The sequence below is a fragment of the Notolabrus celidotus genome, chromosome 17 (assembly GCF_009762535.1).
Source record: "Notolabrus celidotus isolate fNotCel1 chromosome 17, fNotCel1.pri, whole genome shotgun sequence".
Taxonomy (NCBI): domain Eukaryota; kingdom Metazoa; phylum Chordata; class Actinopteri; order Labriformes; family Labridae; genus Notolabrus; species Notolabrus celidotus.
In genome coordinates, this window is record NC_048288.1 from 10,017,448 (window position 1) to 10,033,967 (window position 16,520).

Consider the following 16,520-nt stretch of genomic DNA (forward strand, 5'->3'; position numbering starts at 1 on the left):
TAGCAGACCCTTAATCCTCTGTCTGTCTTTCAATGTTTGCACGCTCTATCTGCACTTCTCTTTATGACTCTGTTTCAATACTTCATTCTTTCTTTGTCCCTCCCCTCTCTCTCTCTTCCCTCTGTCTCTCTCTCTCTGTCTCTCTCTCTCTCTCTCTCTCTCTCTGCATGCTGCTCCTTTTATTTAGTCCGTGCTGAGAGATGACTGGAATTTCTCATCTGGCTGAGAGGGTCATTTCAACTTTCTCTTCTTCCCCTGCTCACTTCTTTATTTCCACCCTGCTTGTGTGCTCTCTGTTTCTCTCCCCTCCTTTTCTGACGCTATGCACCGGTTTCTTTGGCATCCCAGTTGCTTGTGTGAGCCAAGGGAAAGCAGCACCCTCTTGGGACTCTCTTAACTATCTCTGTCTCTCTCCCTCACACATACACTTGCACTGTTTTTCCTCTTCTCTGTGCCTGCGAGGCTCATTCTTAAGCATGCAGGACACTTTGCTACAGCCTGTAGTAAGGATGGGGCCTAATTTGCATGCCTTTGCTAATGAGCTTAGTGCACGCTGAGCAGCTTTCAGCCCTGCAGGTTGCTGTAGTGGGCACTGGTTAGCACTTAGCAGATAGCGAGAGGAACAAGAGCAGAGGAGTGGATATCAGAAGGGGCAGAGCTGCAGCCTCAGAATTACAGCTCCTCTGTTTCTGCCAGGACCACCTCTACTTGTAGCGGCACTGCGGCTGGGACGTCTCTCTACTCTCACCCCTCCTTCTCTCCTCTGCCTCTCTCTAATGCTACCTGACTCCCCCCTCTCTCTCTGTCTCTCTGTCCTGGAGCACTGACAAATTGCTTTTTGTCAACTGTACCACCTCTTCAGCAGCTGTCCCTCTTTTGAAAAACCTGTGTATCCATCTCTTTCACCTCTTTTCTGTCTTTCTTCATGACCTGACTTTTTTTGCCAAAATGTATCGGAACCCTTGGATCTCCAATTACCTGACTCACGTCAAGTTTTGCGGCCAAGGTAAGAGCAGTGATTTAGGGCAGAGCTGAAGTCTGAAGCTCATGCTGAGTTGTTAGGTTACTCTGGTTGTGGATTTGGGAATCTGAGCTCTTAGAAGTTGTCAGGACAGTAACTGCAGACTCCCTTCTTCTCTGCTCACTGTCCTGCTTTGCAGCCAGCTGTCCTTGTGCTGCAGCTGTAAGCTCCAAGGACACTACGTAGCAGAGATAAGGGACTCCTTAACAACGCAGTGTGCCGTGTTACTGAGGCAGCTATTTGTAGGCGTCACAGCTACTCAGACTCAGATGTAGAAAAGTGCAGTTGCATGTTTTTTTATAGTCATATTTTCTCATATTTATGATAATAGTAGAATTGTAAGTCTCTTATTGGGTTACATTTAGTCTTAGCCCTGCTAAATAATTAAAACCTAATAGAAACAGTATTTTTTTATTGGTGAGATAAGCCCCAGAGCAAGCCTCAAGTTAAATGAACTAGTTAGCATTAAAAATATCCAAGATTCACAGATTAATTATATTGAAACTTTAATTCTATTAAATCTGTTTTTACATCGTTATTGAAATAAGCATTGTTGACCAAAGGCAACTGGTTTTGATAGAGATGACCTCATGGTGGGAAAAAGCGTGAGATTAAAAAAATTAGACTAATGTTTTTAGCATAGCGTTGTTGTGCTGTCTTTCTTTGATAACCTCATTTGAGTTCAAACTCCTCTATGAAAGAGGAACACTAAAACAAGATAGGTGATACATGTGTGGAACAAATGTGTCTTTATTTCATTTGGGTAAAATATTTCTCTCCTAAACTAAAGACAACAAACTTTTAGGTGTTCTAAAACATTGACTTCATTAGCAGGCTAGCTATTAGTTTAAGCTAGCATTTCAGAGTTTTTACTACTATGTCTTTAAATTTGTTGCTATTAAAACAACGTACATTATTGTGGATTAGCGTAATATGGTGCTAGCATATTCTTGTTATACTAGGATGAAGCTAGACGAGAGTTGCCACACTCATGGTCGTCATTATGTTAGCATTTTCAAGGGATGTAACATTATCAAAATCTCACACTACAAAAAAACCTCTCACACTTATTTGGACAAGTGAGGCAGTAATTATTCTGAGTCTTTGGCCTGGCTGGATTATTTTCCTTGTACCTTCTCAGATCATTTCATGTTGACAATTTGCAGTTTCTCATATCACAAGTATTCCCCAGCGTGTAGGTCACTGCAGTCTAGCAGTGTCTGCATTTTGTTTTCTTTGTCAGTCGCCTTTTCTCTCTTCTTATTTCTTGACACGGGGAAGTCAAACTGCTTCCACACATCAGATTTAAATGCAGCTGTAGAATCCATGATTTCAAAATCGTCTCTCTGTTCCTCGCCATTAACGCCAGTGTCCGCCATTTCCACTGTGCAGTAGAGTATAGATCCGAAGCAGCTAAACACAAAAGATGATGGGCACATATTGGGCAATGTCTGTAGTTCCCACTTCCCCACTGCGACTGAAACAAAATTACATTTTTTGCTTACTTTTTGCACAAAAAGCACAATATCCTAGGGTCAGTGTTATGCAGACTCATCCAAATCTACTGATAGCATATATTCCTTACTCCTACTTTATGCACATTGAGGTGTTTTATATCCTAACATAGATTTCTTAAAACCTCATTGTACAAAGTCAACATATTGCTTTGCCAACATTATTGCAGTGTCTCTCACATTTCGAATAAGACAGCGTTACTCTTCTCTGCGTCTGTATACATACAGTATGCTAAATTAAGTTTAATAGATCTTCCTGCACAGCCGTTGTATATGATAGATCATTAAACACTGCTGACTCACCACAGCTCCATGCCTGTATCTCATCGTGCCCCTCAGTCCTGCCCATTCTTGTATTTTTTCTGACTATGAGCTGAGTGTTGAGATCTGTCTCATCCATATCAAACAGGCTGGGAATCCTCAACAGATGGCTCCCAGTTTCAGGCTTTAACATGAGGAGTGAGACTGGTTTTGGGGAAAGGAAGGCAAGCTTGTTTAAAGGTATAGCTGTGTTGGTGCACTTGTCCTTTGGCCCCTGTTTACCCAGAATTGTATCTGAGACAGAGCTGCTTCATTGTTAATAGTGTTAAAGTTGTAATAGGCTTATTGTCACGTCCTTTTCTTAAGTCCAGTGTTTGAAGACATCGCTTCACCTAATTTCTGATTCCCCATCTGTTTTTTCATCCTTTCCTTCTTAAGCCCCTCTCAGTGAGGCTTTAGTTGAGTCAGACTGGAGGCAGAGTAGGTGGGCAACTGTTAGGGGGGGTGATAGGACTTACACATGCATGCACACACATGCACATCCAGTGTGATGTAATGCAGACGGTTAAAGAGTTGACACATTTCCTTTTGGGCTCTCTCTAATCCCAGGAATTGAAGTTAATCCTTTGTCTCAACTTGGACATATGCTCAGCCCGTGATGCCTCTTTGGTTACAACGCTGGGTGTTTTTATGTGTTAAGTAATGGAGCAAGTATTTCAGTTTGATAGACAAGCACTCCAGTCCTCTTGTAATGTGTAAGGAGTGTGGGGTTTAAGCTGAGCCTGGGTTAGTGTCAGATTTGTCTGAGCAGAGAATTCAGAGCAGAGAAAAGTTACAATGACGATACTTCAACAGCTTTTAAAGAGATTAAACTAACATTTTTCCAATGTTGAAATCAAATTTTATAAAAGAGTTTTGGACCACTCCAGTCATCTTCATTGTCTGGTTATATATCTGTTTTCAAGCTGTCTGGTCTTTCCTCTTGTCATTGGGTTTGTAAAGAATCCGTATTGTCATTATTCAGTCTTAGCTCATGCAAATAGTTAAGTTCAATGTCATGGTCAACCAAGTGGCAGAGTTCAGTGCTGGAAAATGAAGCCAAAACTTGAGCGTCTACTTGAGAATGGCTCCAAAAGCCCGAGGGTCTCTTGAACACTGATGTTAAACTGCCAATATTTATAGCAGCATTAAACAAGTTTACAGCCTGATACAAAAACAGTTTAGTCGAAGTGGCTCTTTTCTTTATTCCTGCACGCTGTACATGGGTGGAGTTTTTCATGACTCATCCATTTCTATTAAATCAAGGATAAGAGTTATGCATAGATTTGCATCACTGGTTTGACTGACAGGTGGTGCACTCACTGCAGCTGTGTGCAAGGAGACTAAAGGCCCGCCTCAGCTCCACCTGTTCGCAAGTATCTAGGTTGACTGAAAGTTAGGCTGAGTCTGCATTTCCAATCGTTGGGCTTCTAAACGCCTCTGCAGAAGCCAATGGGTGATAACACTTATAACCACAGACTAGATCCATGTGTACTACAATCTTTGTTGTCAGCAACTCCACAGGATTGGTGAAGTGTATGAAACATGTGGCAGACTAGTGAGGCATAAGCAATCACATTCATTTCTTCTGTGAATTGAACAACATTTTAGTGTGCTTGTTAATTGTTATCTGTTATGGTGGAGGTTGTAAGCTGTGGACAAAATTTGAAAAAAAAACAGACAGAAAATTCACTTCTGCAGCCTAGTGGCTCATAATGCTAACTCTGCAAATATAACTGCCTTAGTCTGAGAATGCATACCACTGCATAGGACAAAAGCGGCTTCTTTTTCTGCTTGATTCTTTATTCCCCTTATGAATTTTTTCAGAGAGTTTGGTTTGTAATACCAGCAACATGAATCCTGCATAAGTTTTATAAATAAACAGCTGTGTATTGTATCAAGTAAACCAGAACTTTGACCATAAAGCCAGACTCTGTCTTTTTTGTTCTTGTATCTGCAACAACAATAGTGACCTTGCAAGATACCCAGTCCTTGCAAAATCTCATAGTACTTTGCTAAATCGTCTTCAGATATGCAAAGATGTAATAGAGTCAGAGTAGTAAGGATAGAGTCTGTTAAAAGTCCTATCTTGTATGGTAGGCATATGTTTCTTGGTGTGCAGACAGTGTTGTTCTTCACACCTTTGATACCTGCACATAAAAGGCTCTCCTCACTTCAGACCCTGAATGTCACTCCACTGAATCATGAAATCATTTTATCCTCGTGTTTTATCAGTGTCATGCCGCCTTTTACAGCCTCATCAACACACACAGGGCACAGCGCTAAAGAATATCTGACCCGTTCCCTCCCGGCTATAGCAGCCATAGTGTTTCTGTAGATTACAGCCAGCTTCAAAGGCTCTGCCACATCTGTGATCATTGTAGAGGTTTTTTAATGCCGGTGTCTGGAATGACGAAAGTATTGAGGCACTTTGGCTTTCAGAGGGAGTCTCTCTCTGTGTGATGGCACAAATGCCACTACCTATAGACTGTATGAAGTGTAAAAGGAGTACAGGTCTGTTTCGTGGTGACCTCTACGTGCTGGGCCCGATGATAGCCTCAGACGTCTGCCCCCCGAGGGACTCATACTTTTATTTTCACACTAACAGCTTATTAAGCCTTTACAGGGGCATCTGGTTTTGTTTCACACTCTTACTTAAGGGAGATTCTGGTATTTGTCAACCTGGGTGTTATACTTGAAGTCTAACCTTTTATGACCGTTGGCGATGATAACAATCTTAGTCCCCACCTGCTGGGTGAGGATCTGAAAAACAGACATGAGAAAAATGTGAAGCTTCCTCAGCTTTCAGTACCTTCATTAAAACATCTAGAGTCTGATCAGGAGTGAGTGAAGTTGACGGCTGAAGTTTCAGTTCATCATAAAAGTAGCATTTTATAAAAACTGTCATGTGTTTTTTCGTACCCTGAAAGCAAGAGCAATGTATTAGCAGTTGCTACAAGCATGCACAAACCCAACATTTAGAAAGAGTTCTCACACAGTGGGGTACACAACAGTACAGCAGGTATATTGGCTGGATAATGGATCCTCTATATTATGCGCTGCAGTAGCTAATAAGGCCTCTCTCTTGAGTGGGGAGGGTGAGAAAAGATTATCATGAATAATGGTCACAATGGCCCAATATATGAGACCTAGAAACGGGTTGATTAAAGTCTGTTCTTGATGCTTTTTGTCCTTGTGACACTGATACAGCTTAAAGTCATCATATGAGGTTTTTGTCTCCCTGTACACACATCATGTGTACACTGTCAGAATGGATTTAACTTCCTGTTTCAGGTCACAGTAGCCACAACATAATTTTGCCATGAGAGAGTGGAGAGAGAAACCGATTGAAATAGTTAAAAAAAGCTGACTTATAGTAGTGTAAAGAGTTTATTGTGGGGTGCATTGAGGTAAAGTTAAAGGGAGAACTAAAGAGTAACTTAAGTCTCTTTATCAACACTGATATTAAAACAGAAAAACATGATCTGAATGATAGAATAAAAGAAGATAAACCTAACCAAAACACAATTAAAGAATGTGGAACTGAACAAACAAAATAAGAAAAGGTTCAAAAAGTTTGAATCAGAGTTGTCAAAAAAACATTTGGAAATTGGAATTAATCAGAGAAGTTCAATAGTTAGCTGTGGTAAATGTAAAAAAATGTACTTTATGATCATAATGTACTTTAGATTTATTTTTCAAATGAATGCTGCGTCAGTGTGGTCGGAAACCATGACTTAGAGGTAGAAGACAGCTTCAGAATGCCAGTTCTGTGGAATACAGGGTTTATTTCTTTATTTTATTTTTCAAGGGTAATGCAATTGAGCATGAAGTCATATGCTGGAGTGCATATGTCCAATGCTTTTAATGTTTTAATGTAAAGCACATTGAGTTGCCCTGTTGTATGAAATGCGCTATACAAATAAAGTTGCCTTGCCTTGCATGAACAAAATGTCCAATCAGTATCAATATAATGTGCAGTTATTCCAAGATAATTTTGATAATTTGCTGACGTCCAGTAATCCCTGGATAATGCGACACCATTTGCACTTTTCAAGAGTTTTAGTTTGGCTGCTCTGTATGATTTTCAGTTCAGTTTCATCCACAGAGCTGTGGTGACTTGCACGCTCCAACATAGTACTCTGTTGGCGGTTGCCTGCTGGCATCTGTCTGATTCACTGCACCTGTATGCTGAGTTCATAGGTGGCAGCTAAAACTTGAACGATTTTACTGCTGTTTTGTTTCTGTTGGACACAAAGTGCATATCAGACGTGATTAATTAACTTTGTGTTAATTTCAGTCTTTGATTGCATTGCGAATAATATGTAAACACTGACAGATCTGACTTTTTCCTTAATGCTGGATTATAATAATTATGATGGCCTTCAGTAATGCTGGATTATAATAATTATAATTATAATTACAGTTTAAGTTAGTAAAGGATGTGTGAGTGCAGGATTAAACCATCCCCTTTTTGACACCGTGAAATATATACTATGCGGTGTCATGCTAATCTTTGGATCCCTGTCAAAAGAAAAGTCAGATCAGCTCAGATAGCCAGGATTATAATTTAAAGCTCGCAACGAATGAGCTGTGTTTTTACCAGTTGTATCCACCCAGCTGTAACAATACACGACAATCCCAAACACATCCAGACGCACTGCCCTCTACAAATAAGCCTTCTTTCTTCCCAAATGATGTTTTGCTTAAAAAGGAGGGATTTAAAGCATCAACCCAAACAAGCTTAATAAGGACTAACAGATCTGGAATGGGTGGTTGGGGGGTGAGCGGCCTCTGGGGAGAGGTTAGGGGTTTTGGGTGGAGCAGTGGGGGAGTCGGGTATGGGGTGTCACGCGGCCCTGAGGTGAACTCGGAGAGGAAAGAAGTGGGACCACATGTTTGTCCTGAAATTGCACAGCTCTGGCCGCTTGGAGGTCCGAGGGCAGCCAAAACCACACGTTTGAGGTTTGGAGTCAATAACACTCAGATTCCTTAAAGGGATATTCCACAGAACTTACATTCCTCACAACACTGTTTATGATGCTTGGTCCCAGTCCCTTGCTTTCGATAATGAGGCTGTATTTTTCTCTGGGCAGATGTCACATGCTGCCCTCGTTAACTGACCGGCCTTTTCCTAATAGACAACAGGCTTTGTTTGGCTAGTTTGTTAACTCTTGTGTAACTAATTGAGTTTAGCAAATAGCTTCATGATAATTTGTTTGCATAGTTTGAAGAATTCTTCATCATCGTCGAATGGCAGCAGATGTCACTCAGGGAGGAAACTGTTATTTAAAGGATACTGCTGTACTGCTGTGTTACAGGATTTATGTTGAGGTAAAGAATGAAATCGTACAAGTTTGAATTATTTCCGCTCCTGTGGAATGATAAGCCACAATGAAGATAATAAACTGGCAAATCCAAGTTGCAGATCTGGCTATTTTTCAAAGAGAAACAACAAACTTCATAACACACTAGCTACAATGACAGAGCAGCTGATATAAGCCTGTCCCTCCAGTATTCATGTGGCCTTTCTCAGATTGCCATGGCCAAATGAAATTAGAATTCCTAAATTTGAGTCACCTTTTTGAAAAAAGTGACAATGTACTGACTTGTATTTTGTGTAACATATAACACACCAACTATGACTAGTTTTGCCTTCCAATGGGGTCGTGTTTACCTTCTTCACAAGAATTGATCATACGAATGCCCTCCTCTTAACCTATTCACGACATCCTAAGTCAAAATGATCTGAAAGCATCAAGTTCATGACTTTTGATGTGTCTCATGACGTTCACAGAAAAGGTGGAGCCCATGGATTCCAGTTTCACTCAAACACATTACGTTATTATGTAACTCATAGGGTCTGTAGTTTGAGTGAAATTAGCTAACATTAGAAAGAGCCTAGCTTGTACAACTGGTTTAATTAACTTTTGCAACGTGGGAGCTACAGCAAGTGTTAATGTAGAGCGTTAACTTTGTTGTCTTTTGATTTGTTCCTCCACATGGCATTTCAGCACATATGAAAAAATACTAATATCAGCTTTTCCACTTAATAATTGCCTAACAACAGTGTTACCACTTGAACTCCAAACCACTCATTCACACGATTTCACCACTTTATGATTTCCACTTGAAGGCAGCATATGTGGAACAAATCCTCCAATAAAAGACATCTATTGGCTGAGTGACCTGCCATCACTTTTGGCCAAGATGCCAATGAAAATGAGTAGAAATTGAATGAAACTCAAAGTGACACAAAATTATGATTTACGCTGAGTACTCCTTTATCCCTGCAATCCAAATCGACTATGAATATCTAAACCTTCTTCAAATTATGTATACCCTGTTTTACTTATGATTTTGGATTCTGTGTTATGAAACACTCATGGAAGAAAGGGAGAGTTACTCTCTGTAAAAATAGTGCTGACTCATATTTCTCGTAACAGAGTCTCTTGTGTGGGGGAGGTTTTTGAAAAAAAACCTGTGTATTCAACAGAAAACACAAGTAAGTGTCTAAGTGGATGTCTTACAGTTTTCAACATTAAGTAGTAGTAGTATCATGTAGTCATATCATGTAGTCAGAGAAAGTTCTATTTACTGTCATGGATTTAATGTTTAGACTCACCATAAAGTCACTGCAGTTCGAGGCCAGATTAAGAAGCCCATGAAAGTGAAACGATCACATTCGGGCCTCGTTAGATCAGGGCGTCGTTCCAAAGGTATTAAAGACACAGTATAATGATACCCTCTGATGCATATATAACATTAAATACTGAAGGCCATCATCATTCTGAATATCAAAGGAGTGAGTTTGGTGATGATTGTGCCTCCAGGGGAAGTGAGGGTGATTGGTCAAAGTTATGGAGGAGTTGTGGAGACTGGCCAAAATTGCAACGTTGTGAACAATGTGCATGAATTTGCTGAATCATATAACGTTGCAAATTCCTGGAGGGACTGATTAACATTCAAGCTATAGCTAACATCCCCGTTTCAAAGATATAACAGAAATAGAAAAGCTTTCAAGACTGAAATGGTGTTAACCGAACTCTCACACACTGGCCGATTTGTCTGTCTGTATCTAAAATAAGTAATCATAAGGACAGAGAGGCAGTCAGAAAGTTTGAGTGAACTCACTTCTCAAGGGTTCTGCCAACAGGAAAAATAACTAATCAACTTTTTCTTTGTTTGATTTTTAGGACAAAAACACATCAAGTATGTAAAACACACACAATGTTGTTGACTCTAAATATTGCTCGCACAACATTAGCCATCTGTTTTTCCTATGATATTTGTTGGGGCAAATTCCCCTTTATTGATAGGACAGCTGAAGAGAGACAGGAAATGTGGAGAGTAGAGAGTGTGGGAAGACACACAGAAAACGGTCGAGGCAGGAACTCAAACCTGGACCTCTGCAATGAGGACTATAGCCTCTGTATATGGGTCGTGCTTAGACTGCAAGGTCATCAGCGTCCCATCGTTTGCATCATTAAGTGAAATCCTAGCAATGGTTTTACAGCTGAGTGGATGAGAAATGTCTTATGTTGCCATGTTGCATCTAAGATACTCTAACTAACCACAGCAGTGAGCATGTCATTGACTGAAGAACTTGAAAATTTAAGTTAGTGTTCTTTTTTTCTCTTTGACAAACAACTTTGGTTTAAGAAGAATGATGCGCTTTGAGATTTCCATTTTTTCAGGATGTATTTGAGTCATGAAAATATAATATAATAGTGAACAATACATAAAAGACATACCTTTAAAATAAATAAATTAACAAATTAGAGTAAATAATGAATGGATATAGAAACAATAGAAGGAAGGAAGATAAAAATAAAATAAATAAACAAATAAATAAATAAAATATAAAAATTAAACAGGCACTTTACTTCACCAACATAGTCAGGGTAGGGCTCCACCTTCCAACAAACACTTTCCTCTGCAGTTTCACAGAGTATGTTATCTTTCCCATTAAATACATTTCAGAAACTATCTCAGACCACAAACTAAGTGATGGGGGCTCAGGTTTTAACCACTTAATAAAGATACATTTGACAGCTGATGTATTTGTAAAAGGTATATTTTGCCTCTTCCTTCAATTCCCTGTTGTGTGGAAGTAGTTTTAATGCTTACATTAGCTGCAACAAATCTCTAATCAAACATTTTCCATTACTTTAAGTTATGGTCTGTGTCGCTCCAGATTTCCCACATCATTGTCTATCCAGTCACTAATCAATTGGCTGGCATTAAACTGAATACACTTAGTCTCCCAGTATTGCGACATTAACCTTTTGATAATGGCGTCTGAGCTCTCGGCCCCGAGGCTTAGAAGAAGAATGGCTGCTGTGTGTGAATATGGATTTGTGATTATAGTTTCTCTGTCTCTTCTTGCTGTCCCTCATTTGTATTCATGGCGGGTATAAAAGTCGGTCCTCCTGGCATCCTCCCAGCTGCACTGCAACCTTGATGTGTGATCAGACTTTACAGCGTCTGCCTCAGTGACACACACACATCTTGTCACTCATCTATCAAACCCTTTAAAATGTGCCCTCATGTACAGACTAATACTTAAGATGGAGACAGTGACTGTCTCTGGACTGAAGCAGAGTGATGTGTTGCATTTTTGTGGGGGCGGGCAGGGGTGGTAGTTGGAAGGGAGCCAGCCTTTTAACTACAGGGGTCTCTTATTATTTGATGTGATTCAGTCTGGCAGGCAGATTATTGTTTTCCACATCATTTGTTTTCTCTGTGGAAGTCCACTTAATGAATGTGGTTCTGGGCCAAGGACCTGAACACGGACTGGCTGGTTCACCTCAGGGTGCCTCACTGCATTCTGTGCCTCTTCATTCAAATCTTGAGGTCTTGTGGTTCAAATTGAAATCAGTTCATTTGTATTGTGAAGTTTCTAAATGTTTCATTTCATTTTTCCTTCTTTCTGCAGGACTTGGGAGTGAGACCCCTGTCAAACTAAGCAATCCAAGATTGCTGAAGAAGAGAGCTTTGAGGTAAGAGCTGCTAAAACTAAATTTTCATTTGTTGATGTTGAGTAACTTGTTTAAAGAGCTGGTGAAAAAAAGCTCAGAGAAGCTTCTCACTTATTTTGTTTAGATATTTAAGCCTTTTCTGTATTTCTTAAAGAACTGTAAAAAAAAAAATATCTCTTTTAAAACGGCTTCTGATTTTCCATGTAGAGCAAGAATCTGCATAATGAGGTTGATCTTATTGGATTAAATTTGTCTTTATAATGTGGAAAACATTTACTTCACATGTTCACGTGGAGTGGACATGTGAAGTAAAAATAGTTTACCCAAATTGGTAGAAATGATGAGATCAAGTGTTTACACGGCTCCCGATTTGAGTATCAAACAGCATAAACCACCTCGTTCTAACCAGTCTGTTTGAAACGAGGTGTCCACATGACTTATTTTTATTCTGATCAGCCTGTTACTCGGATTATAAATTGTCCATGTCAACAAAGCTACTGACAGGAAGACAGGAAGAGCTGACAGAAAGGATCAGAAAGCGATGTCACTATGAACACTTGGCTGTCACAATCCATTTACCCCTGTGGTAACTTTTCTGACACTTTCAAAACTTTAATGTCCTCAAAGAGGCATTTTTTGGTACAGCACAGAAATGCAAACATATGAAAAACACAGCCGACAAAACAAGCCAAACCAAAACAGTCCACACACAGCAGCTGTTATCGAGTCATCAGTATTGTTCTAAAACTGCTTCAGAAAAACAAGACAAATATTCAACACCTCCTGCTTAAAAGCCCAAAAGTCAGAAGGTGTTGTAGGGACTCTTTGTGAAATACGGTTTGAGGCTTAGCACAACAATCTGAGCCTGGGTTGACAAAAACAAGAAGAAGCCATTACAGGACATGCTGATGGCTGAGTGGCTGACGAGGACAGAGGATGAACAACGGCCTGAACGATCTTCATTGGAATTATTTTCTGCATTATTTGTGTTTCCAGGACGTTTGGTGCTAATACAGTTGTTTCTGCTTTGTGCAACTTTTTCTTTAAACTCTGAAGTGCCTTTAAGCTTGTGTTTGTTTTGGAATTTTTCACTTGTTTTTTAAGTTTGCATCATCAGAGCAAAGTTTCTTCTAATGCAGACCATTCAGGCTGTTGCAGATCCTCTGCCCTCGTTGTCCTTTTTATACTGAAGCAATCTCATGAAACAATCCTAAAACCTTCTGTAACTATCAGTCAATAAATCAAGGTGTAAAACTTTGGAATCACCTGTTAATCTGATCCATAAAGTTAAATTAAGTTGTTGTCTCAGTTTAGTTCTTTGCTTGTGTAAACAAACAGATATCAGGGTATCGTTTAAAGCCTCAGAGCCTCTGTCAGGGCTAGTGTCCAAGCTCAGGGAGAAAGAAGGAGATAAGCACACTTTGCTGCTTGGCAGTAGAAAACTCCCCTGCTGCGGCATTAGCAGGATTGCTCAGCATCATGCTGTTGGCCGGGTTTCAAATACATCACCAGGTCTTCTTGTTAGCCTCCATTTAGAAAGGTTACTTTATGGCAGTCAGGATGGAGGTCACTGTGGAAGAGTGTGGCTTTAACTTTAAAGTGTTATGTATATTGGAACTAAATGAAGATTTCAGTCACAAGAACAGATGATGTGATGAAAGAGAGGGGCGTGCAATGTGTTTCTAACTTAATGAACCAAACCGCAGATTCATGTTTTCCCAATTTCCAACCTCAGGATATCTTCTGCCTGTTCTCTTCGTGTTGTATTGTAACTGTGGTTTTTGAATCAGATTCAAAAATGACAGAAGTAACTCCCGAGAGAGAAATTAGCTGTGAAATGTGTATGAGGCAGAGGGTGAGGCAGGGTGAACCCTTCTCATACTTTCTAGATAAATATTTAGGGATTGAAGATTTACAGGTTGAAATCCAAATGTTTTGTTCAGATCAATAACGGCTTGATTTTTTGAGCTTCCTTCGTAATCCGTTTGCTGATTGACCAGATTCTTGAACATCATTCAAAGCACTTCATCTTCCAGCAACATTTTTAATGATTAGGTTGATTGTTTGATCAGATTCAGATTCATGCAGTGAGCTCTTTACAGCTGCTTACATAATAGGTGAATAAACAAACAAAGTTTCCCACAGCTCAGCCCTGTTTTAATAACGGTTGGTATTTTTCCTGCACCCCTCAGCTTCCAGAAAGAGTTCTCCTTTGACGAAAAAGACGACCCAGCCAAAAGCACTAAGGATATAGATGTTAGTCTCTTGGCCAATCTCCCTAAAGGTGAGTAAGGGTTTTTGTCTCTGCCTGCTTGCAAATAGCCTATAACAGTTTCAACTTTCCCAGGGTTTTTGAAAGTCATGGTTGTGCAAGAGTAGCCTCTTTGCCAAGTGGATCAAAGTCAAGATTTTTGTCAAACCTGTTTTTCTACAAGCGCAGTTCTCCTATATTTCATGATTTGAACAGCTGCACTATATTTTCCTTAGAGGCTCCATTTACAGTAAAATGCAGATCTAATAAAGAGATAAGGTCGTGTGGGGGTTTGTGAGTCTCTGAAGTCTCACTGAGTGGTGAATATAATAGTTTGATGAGCTGTTGAAGGTTGTTTTAGATTAGCCGGACATTAGCAGAAAGAAAGAAAGAAAGAAAGAAAGAGAGTTTGTGACTTTGAAATTAAAAAAAGTAGACCAGCTGCTGAAGGTTCAAGGAGAAAACTGATCATGAAGAAACATGGGGCCTCAGTATCCAGCCATGCAAATGATGACATTCGTTCTTAAAACCCACTTAAGCATTTTTGAGGAACTTTCTGACATTCACCAAAGTTTCCTCTTAGCTTAGAACAAAATCTTAAAAACAGGGCGCCGTTGGCCTGGCTGTTTAAGCTTGCACCCCATGTGCAGAGGCTATAGTCTCTTTGCAGTGGTTGCAGGTTCGATTCCCGGCCTGGACAATTTGCTGCATGTCTTCCCCCACTCTCTGTTCCCCACATTTCCTTTCTCTCTTAAGCTGTCCTATCCAGTAAAAGCCAACGTTTCTAAAAATATAACTTTGAAAAGAAGCAACAAAAAAAACACTATCACGCACGTTTGAGTTTGGATGTTGTGTTTTCCTTGATTTAGTCACCTTTACTTTATAAAAAGACATGTAAAAATACTTTTTATTTAAATCATACAATGTTTGGTTTAAAAAGCAAAATGTTGAATTATGAAAATAAACTAAGCACTTAGATGAAAATAAAATGAAATATGCTATATTAGAATGAGAATCAGCCCTTTGGCCATGCATGTAGGCCTACAAATATGAAACATTAAATAATAAGTGAACATAAAGGATCTTATTGAAGACAATAATATATATAAATATATATATTAGATTTGAAATTTAAATGATAATAAATGTTTAGAGAAAATGCCAATAGTCTACCTTTTATACGCAGGTATTTCATGGCTAATCTGTCACGTTTACTTGATTTACAGCGACGGCTTTTAGAATAAATACACTGGAGAACTCTGTTGATGAAAAATAATAAAATATGTAAGACATGAACAGTGTCTCTCGTCTGTCTTCCCTTTGATTTCAGATCAAACTTTTTAATTTCACTTCATCTGTGCATCCTTTTCTGATGACGGCCTCTGAACGAGTGATATCATCGAATTTTTATTTTCAGTCCTGGTGCTGCTAAATTTAATAAATCAGGTCATTTGTCTTCTACTTTCAGCAGCACTACCTCCTTTTCAGAATCACTAAAGTATGTTTTCACTTGGAGTCCAGTGCACAGTCTGTTTAGATTTTAGATTTGCTCAATATCTCTCTACTCCTTGGTTAAATCCTGTGTAATTTCTGTGAGTACACACAGGACTGCGGGCTCATGCCCTTATATGGGCTTTAGAGGGGAGTGGTGCTAATTAGGAAAAACTGGCACAAGCTTCAAATTTACGGGGACATGGCATTCATCAAATGAATAACAAAGGTGGAAACAATTCAGCGGTTTCAGAACAGGTTCATCAATTGGTCTTAGACTTCTCTTAGAAACCTTCATAAGAACAACATTTAGAAACATGTAAAGATGGTGCTGGTGTATGAGGCTCATTGTTTTTTGGACAATAATCCCAGATGAACAGAGAGTAGCATTAAATGAGGCTTTAGTTATCGAGAGGTTTACTTACACTTTGTTTTTTATCAGATGAACTACACAAAACCTTTTGGATGTTGAAACATGAACTGATTTCTAATATTCCTAAAAAGTAAAGGAGAACTGCAGTTAGATTGGGTTTTGTTCCAGTAGCTGGATTAATTTTAAATCTGATTCTTTATTTGCACAAAAAACCCCAATGTGTCTAATATCCTAATCTTTATTTCTTCTTCAGTCTCTGAATTGAGGAAACGATTTGAAGGCATTACCACGAGTGTGAGTGACTGCTGGGAAATGAACAGGTGAGAGGGTGATACTTCGTGTAGAAAAAGGCTGCGAGCGTTTTTGATAATGATAATGTGTCGGAGGATAATAATATATCTGAGGTTGATTTCCTCCTACTTCCTGCCTGTGTGTTTAGAAAGGAACGTATCGCTCGGAGGTTGGAGGGCATAGAGGGCGAGGTGCATCCGTCTCTGCTGCCTAGCCTGGTGGCTAATCGGCTCCTGGAGGAGGATACGCCACGGTACACTCGGGCCTCTGATCCTTGTGAGCCTTGTGGTGGTAAGCG

At 39.6% G+C, this 16,520-nt stretch overlaps 1 protein-coding gene across 6 annotated transcripts in view; it reads left to right on the forward strand.

The window, feature by feature from the left end:
• The window catches only part of svila (supervillin a), a 92,455-nt gene that overhangs the window by 32,335 nt on the left and 43,600 nt on the right, over positions 1–16,520 (forward strand). For 5 of the 6 annotated variants that reach the window (XM_034705946.1, XM_034705948.1, XM_034705950.1 and 2 more), the window contains exons 1-5: positions 934–1,006; positions 11,774–11,837; positions 14,009–14,100; positions 16,185–16,251; positions 16,371–16,513. In XM_034705946.1, coding sequence (XP_034561837.1) covers positions 949–1,006; positions 11,774–11,837; positions 14,009–14,100; positions 16,185–16,251; positions 16,371–16,513 — 424 coding nt within the window. In that variant the 5' untranslated portion in view covers positions 934–948. Of the gene's footprint in view, positions 1–933; positions 1,007–11,773; positions 11,838–14,008; positions 14,101–16,184; positions 16,252–16,370; positions 16,514–16,520 lie in introns of those variants that run through there. The other variant, XM_034705952.1, reaches the window with a different exon arrangement.